Source organism: Cystoisospora suis (assembly GCF_002600585.1).
Source record: "Cystoisospora suis strain Wien I chromosome Unknown contig_182, whole genome shotgun sequence".
NCBI classification, from domain to species: domain Eukaryota; phylum Apicomplexa; class Conoidasida; order Eucoccidiorida; family Sarcocystidae; genus Cystoisospora; species Cystoisospora suis.
In genome coordinates, this window is record NW_027152984.1 from 735 (window position 1) to 8,489 (window position 7,755).

The 7,755-nt window shown below is 41.0% G+C and overlaps 1 protein-coding gene across 1 annotated transcript; it reads left to right on the forward strand.

Moving 5' to 3' along the window:
* Positions 1 to 13: 13 nt before the first annotated feature.
* CSUI_000436 (uncharacterized protein) lies at positions 14 to 7,673 on the forward strand (the record flags this gene model as incomplete). Its single annotated transcript, XM_068060670.1, has 10 exons — positions 14 to 178; positions 245 to 766; positions 1,460 to 1,509; positions 1,838 to 2,008; positions 2,499 to 2,634; positions 3,471 to 3,532; positions 4,756 to 4,827; positions 5,742 to 5,883; positions 7,055 to 7,116; positions 7,583 to 7,673. Coding segments are annotated over exons 2-10 (882 nt in total), but the record flags the coding sequence as incomplete, so codon positions are not given.
* Positions 7,674 to 7,755: the final 82 nt, after the last annotated feature.

Genomic DNA, 7,755 nt, shown 5'->3' on the forward strand with positions numbered 1-7,755 from the left:
TCTTTCTTTCTTTCTTTTTGGCTGAGCTGGGAAATCGGCTGTATATCGAGAGTTTCTGGGGCCGTCAGCAGGAAAGCTCTCTATCTCTCTCTCTCTTCTGCTGATCTATCAGATCCACCTTACTTACCGTCTAAAGACATGCACGTCTGCGTTGTGGTAATGAAAGTTTACGGTGTACATACANNCTTCTCTATCTAGGGTGTATATACACCAGTTGTCTTGGTAATGAAAGTTTACGGTGTACATACACATATACATCCCTGCCTATATACAAACTCCATAGATAATACGAACATCCCGTATGTCGATATGCTTGTATATAGACATACGTCTCCGTTCATGTGTAGATCTCAAGTCACTAGCGCTATCGGTGAGGTCCATGATAGCTATCTTGTCTCCTCTTTCTTCTTTTCTCTCTATCTACAAGAGCTTTCCTGTCTACACCCTTTCTCTCGCTCCTCTCATAAGAAGACACATCCTTCTTCAGTAGTCAAGTTGACCATGCTGATGGCCGACATGCAGACAAGGTTATCTCTACAGCTTTTCTAATCCTGAGAAAACTTCTCTCTCTCTCGCTTCTTACCTTAAGGTAAAAGATGATTAATAGATCTATCTATCTTCTTTTCTCCTTCCATCCTTAGGTGGATAGACTGAACGCATATATGCATGCATGCAGAAACCGGAAGCTCAACTATGGCTACCATGCTCAAAGATCTCCATGAAAACAGACTTCGAAAACTTCGCATTTCATTTCAACGTTGAAGAGGTAAAAAAGTTCTCTCTCTCTTTCTCACTCTCTCTCTCACTCTTTCTCTCTCACTCTTTCTTTCTATTTACATCTCTACACTTCTCGATGTCTTGGCAGTATGTTACTTGTATATCCTAAGGTTCTCGCGACAAGCGCAGCTCTCTAGGAAGATGCTTTTAGAACGGCTTGACACGTGTGTCCTCTCTTCGTGAGAGACAGGCGAGATTAAAGAAAAAGTTTCTGTAGTCTCGGCTATTCTCTCTTCACTTTTGGGTCTCAATTTATCTTCTATGAAGTGACTCTATCCCACGTTTCTACACAGGGAGACGAGGGAGGAGGTCAGTCAGTCTTGTATACGTTGGGACCTCTAATCGTCTGCATATGTATACACATGCATCCAGATATCTGCATATATATATGTATATACGTACTTGGATATAAACCTCTGCATATCTACACATCCATGGTCGGATATAATAAATCTGCATGCATGCACATCCATCTAAAGACGTGCATATATGTATACTCACGTGGGTGTCAGCATTCGCAGATATGTACTTACGTCCAAACATCTGCTTTCATATATATATATATATATATATGTGACTATCGATATATTTGCATGCATACGTGTACGAAGATGAAGAAAGATGAGATCAGACAGAGACATTTTCTTTAGGTGGTGTTTGTCTTTCTTTCTTTCCTCTTCAGGGAGAGCCTGGGACTTACACCATTCAAGCCACTCCTGAAAATTTCGACCGGTATCCACCAAAACACTTTTCTTTCTCGCTCTTTCTTTCTTTCTTTGTCACTCTTTCTTTCCTTCTTTCTTTCTTTCTTTCTCACTCTTTCTTCATTATCTTTTACCTTTCACGTTCGATCTTCCGTTTCTTCTCTCTTGTTTCTTTTCTTTCATTTTCATCTCTCTTAAAAACGACTTGATCTCTTCTTTCTTCTCGCCGTGTTGACTTACCTCTTTCTCTCCGCCTTGTCTCTCTCAGTCGTTCTATGTATCTATCGATATAGTGTATCTCTTGTCTGTCGCTGTCTCTCTGTCTTTCTGTGTGTCTCTTTACGAATTCTCTCTAGGATAGCCGATGTGGTGCATCGAGGTCGGTACTATCACAGTCCCTATGTCCGTCAAGCGACACCTCCTTCGCCTCCTCCGGAGAAAAAGGATCCTCAAAGAAAGCCAAAGAAAAAAGCTCCTTTGCCTCCACCCAAGAAACAGCCTTCCCCCACAGAAGATCAAGAAGACGAGTAAGACCATCCAACCTATCGTTAATCTGCCTATCCATCTATCTTGAATCTGTATGTCTATCTATATATCCTTGATATATCTATCAATCTCTCTATCTTCTATCTTTATTGGCCTATCTTTAGTCTGTCTATCTCTCTATGGCTTTGGAATAGAGTTGGATGTATCGAGCGATCGATCAAGACGACAGGATGAAGGAGTGTCTTGTCATCTGTTCTCTTCCACGTACATCATTCCAAGGAAGTCTTTCTCTCTTCTCTCGCTTCTTCTTCTTCTTCCTCCAAATACAAACCTCCCCGCATCCTTTCTTTCTCTCTCTCTTGTATCCCTTTTTTTCTTTTTTTCTTTCTTCTTTCTTCTCTCGGTTTTCTTCTTCTTCTTCTCCCTTTCTTTTTGTCCTTATTCCTTTCTCTGTTTCCCTGTCTGTTGTGACTTCCTTGTCTCCTCTCTTCTTTCTCTTCTTTCCCTTTCTCTTCTTTTCTTTCTTTGCAGTTTATTTGTCGTTCGTGACGGGTATTTGATGCTCTTCCAGAATCCAGGAGATCGCGATCCTATTCTCAAGCTCTTTCACGCGGACTGCATTACAAACCCCGACCCAACGGCTAGAGAATTCGTCATTAGGCATATGGTAAATCAACCGACCAACATACAACGCATGAAAAGAAAGAAAGAAAGAAAAAAGAAGAAGAAAAGGATAAGAAGAAGTCGTAAAAGAAGAAGAAGGAAAGAAGAAAGGGGAATGGGAAAGAATGAAGGGAAGTTTGAAGGAAGAGCGGGCGGATCAGGTGGGTGAGGCTCCCGGAAAGAAAAAGAAAGATAAAAAGATAGATAGATAGATAGATAAAAAGAATGAAAGAAAGAAGGCTTGGTTTGTATATATGAACGTACTTAAGTGATTGATGAGGCGTATATAGACATATGTTTAAAAGACAGAAGAAGAACAACACGAATGAAGAAGAAGAAGGCGAGCGAGGGGATGTGTGTGTATGAAGTGCTAGATGGGATGTGGGTGAGATTTTCCCGCATGCACTTGTCTTTCTGTGAACTAGTCTTCTAAACACTCGTCTGCCTTCTATGATCTTCTGGTGTATATACACATGCTATCTATGTATGTATATATCGCAAAGGGATAGACCCAGGTCAACTCTATTAAAAAGACATACCCCTGGACACGCCAGGCTCCTCTTTCTTTCTTTCGTTCTTTCGTTCATCGAGAGACGTCGTAGTGCGCTTATGTAGGAGAGCGTATATGTTCTATCATCCGTGCCTATGTAAGGCGGTATGTATACATACGTATACCTCATATATACATGCCTGTGTCTATCTATATACACGCAGAGAGAGACATGTCTCTATACGGAGAGATACGTGTACATCCATTTATGTATAGGTAATGGGTGCTGAAGATTGAGAATGAAAGTGAGAGAGATAGACGTCTTCATCTGCCTGCCGGTGTCTGTACAGCCTGGAACTCCTGACGAAGAGACATACGTCTTCGGCTTCATGACTGATGAAATCTACGAAGGGTATGTAGCTAGCTAGCTATCCAGCTAGCTAGCTAGCTCGCAGCCTAGGTTTTTCAATAGAACGTCTTCGTAGAAGAGGGGGGGGTGATCACACTAGAAAGATTTCCTTTGTATGTCTGTATGGGGTGTTTGAAATTTGCTTTCTCGCGAAGATCCATAGCAGTTTTAAGACCTACCTCACGTGTTTAACAATTTCTCTTTTTCAAATCTTCACCTGTGTTTCTTTCTTTCTTTCTTTCTGTCTCTCCTTCTCGATACCCCTCTTCCATGCGAGCTTCAAAGCATCTCTCACCTCGTGAACTGTCAGCACCTGTACTCCCTTTTATCTATGAATGGAGCCCGAGAGAGAAAGATAGAGTCACTCATATCTCTATCTATATATGCATGTGATGATCTATACATAGCGTACATACATACACTTCATAATATGTATGTATGTATCGCTAGAGAAAGATAGATTCCTACATAGATAGATATATGTGTATATCCATATACATATATATATATATATGATGATTCCTACATAGTACTGAACGCCAGAGGCGCCTTATCCTTATTAGCAGGAGGGCTGAGGGGCTCGCTTTTGCTGCGGGCGACTTCAGAAGAGAGGGAGAGAGAGAGACATGCCTCAGCAGCTCGTGCTTGTCTCGTCAAGATCAAGCTCTCCACGACATAGAAGAAAGGATGGAGACAGACAGATATCTATCTCTTCTGCTTTGCTTATTTTCATGTATAACGTGTCATCTTCTCTTACCTTCTTCTTGTTTCTACGAAGTGCCATACGAAAAAGACTCTTCTACTGAGAGAAGACATCTCTTTCTCTCGCACTCTTTCTTGCTTCTTCTGTTTCTTCTTCCTCACGAGAGAGATTGAAGGAAGAACAGCAGATTCATGACGAAATGAGAGAAAAGAAGACTTGAAAGATGAAACATGCCGAGCAGAAAGAAACGTCTGTCTATCCTATCGTAATCCCCCCTTCTCCCCTATGTATCTTCAGGAGAGGTCGATGCTCCCTTCTTTGTAGACTTCTCATATGGGAAGAGGTTTATCCTTCATTTTGCTCTTCTCGGCTCATCATCTCTATGCCGTCGTTTTCTTTCCTTCTTTCTTTCTTTCTTACTCTTTCTCACTCTTTCTCTCTTTGTCTGTCGGTTCGAAATTCAGGAAGTCTTTCTCCAGGACAATGAAGTGTATATTACGTCCTCACTTCTTGTTCTTTTTAGGTGGTATAAGAAACTAAAGGCCAATGGATTTCTAGACCGAAAGGAAGACAGCGGAAATATCAAGGCAAATCAGTAAGAAAAGAAAACTCACCTTCTCTACAGCTGGGTATCAAACAGACATATCCATCAAGGAGATACACATAGATAAATAGATAGATAGATGGGAAATAGATCATTAGACAGATTGAAGATAGGTAGATAGACTAGGAGTAGATAAAGGAATAAATTCAAGATGGATAGATGAAAAGACAATAGCTAGCTAGCAATTGTTACGTAGCCTCGTTCATCTCACGCTTCACTATATACTCTTTTTCTTCGATTTCGGCGGTGTGTGTCGCCCAGGCATGACTCTCCTCCTCATTCTTCTTCTTATTACTATATCACCATGCATATATACATACATATATATATGTATGTGTATACATATATATATATATATATATGTGTAGGTATAAGTAGTATAGAGATGGACATCTCCAGTATATGAATCATGGGTGACCGAGTGAGGAAGGAGTGTATCTCCTAAGCATACAGTTATGAATCTATACACATCTATAGACGCATAGATATATACATCCCACTCCCACAAGCTATACACATAGAAAGAGATGACTTAAGGTGCAGCAGACTCTATACCTAGGTGCAACATATGCTGACACATCTCAGTCCCATGGGGGCGTGAGCCATGCTAGAAGAGCTCTCCTACAAAGCTATCTACCTGTCTTATATGTATCTTCAGTCCATATGTCTTCAATCTGTCAATCCATCTCTAGTCTAGCTGTCTGTGTGTCTCCAATCTATCTCTCTACCTCTTTGAAGAAGCTCTGTGGCAAAGGATCGGTTCTCTAGGGATGAGGAGGAGGTTGGTGCGACTCGTCTCTTCCTCTCTTCTTTTACATCGGAGCATATGCATGTGTTTATGTAGAGACGTGTGTGGTATCGATATGTTTCTTTCTTTCTTTCCTTTCTTTCTTTTTCTTTCCCAGGGTGGGAGTTGTCTCGAAGAATACCCTAGAGTTGTATCGATACTACGGGACACCTGGAGCTAAGCCTGTACTTCAAATGCATGCTGATCGATGCTCGGCTACAGCTAGCCGTGAAAGAAGAGAAATCCGAATCATTCATACTGTAAGTGGTCTTCTTTTCCATCACAAGGGGCTCGATGTATCCGTATCTTATGTAGAGAGTGAGAGACTCATAAAATTTCTCATTGCAATTAGATCGAGAGCGGTGCGCCGTCTGTATCTACATCATATTTCAGCGAAGTCACTCTAGGTACATGCATATATAGATGTGTATGCATGTGTAGAGATAGATGGGTTTACCTCTCTGTATATTGGGTAGTAGGCGTAGTTGAAATGGTTCTCTGCTGCGATGATTCCCCACGAAAACACGTATACATGGCTCGGGGTGTATGTACACCCGAGCAAGTTGTATGTGAAGGGTAAGGAGAGCCAGCAATTCAAGAGAAGCCATGTTTATTTCGTACACAGTATTAAAGTCCCTCTCTTCTTCATCTCAATATGTGTAGGTGTATACTTACTTGCATGCATTCATGAAAATTTAGAGGAAGCTGTCGGGCTTAATCTCTTTTGAAGAAGATCACAAAAATGCATGTGCTGCTGCTCTTGTTTCTATCTTGTTTCTGAACAAGTGTCGGTCTGTCGAGGGTGGAGATGTCTTTCTTATGTACACAAGCCCCCTTCAAAGTCCAGACAGCATTTCTATCTATCTTTTAGTCTGTCTGTGTATGTGTCTGGCTTTAATCTGCAAGTATCTACTGCATAGTGCTTTCATGGCCTTCATTCTCGGTATGTGTGTTTCTGTATTGCTGTTGCTTCTTTCTACTCATGTCTCTGTCCGTGGACACACATCTGGCTAAAAGATTCTAGATCAATCTCCTCCGCGTGCACCTATGCAAGTGCATTGATGTATATACATTTGTATGTGTATGCATATATATATATATATATCTGTATGTCTCTTTATACATATATATATATATATTCTGTATAGAAGACGGAATATGCATAGACAGCACGTGTGTCTGGAGTCTTGGTATGTAGCTGTGCATGACCATAAAAGCCTGATAGACATAGCCCCCTATGGAAAGACAGTTGTACGCATGTATATATATATAGAGAGAGGGAGAGAGAGAGAGATGTATGTATATACATACATGTAAAGGTGAATGATAGAAGAGGTCCGTCTGAACACTACGATTGCATGTGCATCTTGACGAATGTTTGGGTCCATGCGTGTGTGTGTGTCTTATGTCTTTCTTTTCGCTATTCAAAAGACGCCTGCAGGGAAGAGAGAAAGAATTACTCTCGATTGCGCTACCGTTGCAGAATTTGATAGGTAAGAAAAAGTCCCCATCTGCCTTTCATCTATCTATCTATCTTTAATCTATCTTCAGTCCATCTCTCCGTCTTCCTCTATCTATCTTCATGTGTAGATAGATATAGCTATGTATATAAGATGTGTATAGTACATGTGTATGGGTATCTAGATATGCACGTCGTAATGGAGCGGACAATTGACGTGTGAAAAGTTTATCTTCCATCGTCTCATTTTCTCTCTCTTTTTCACTCCTTTCTTTCTTCTCGGCATTCTCCGTCTTTCTGAGGTAATGCTCTTCGATCGCTTTCTATCCTTTTCATTCGGTCGTTTTATCTTCTGTTTTTCTTCTTCTTCATTGTTCGCGTCTGACGTCTCTTTTCTTCTCGCATTCTCTTCTTCTTCTTCTTTGTCTTATGGTCTTTCGATCTTTTTCTCCAGGGGAGAATTGAAATGGCGTGTCTTTCTTTTCTCTCTCTTTTCTTAGATGGAACGTCGCCTTGGAGTTTGGAGGATTCTTGAAAGCTCAGGAAGGAGACGCAGGCAACCAACCTCGCTATGCTAACTTAAACAAGTATAAATTTATCTATCTAGTCTTCAATCTATCTATCTGTCTACCTATCGACCGACCGATCTATCTATCTATTCACCTACCGAGCG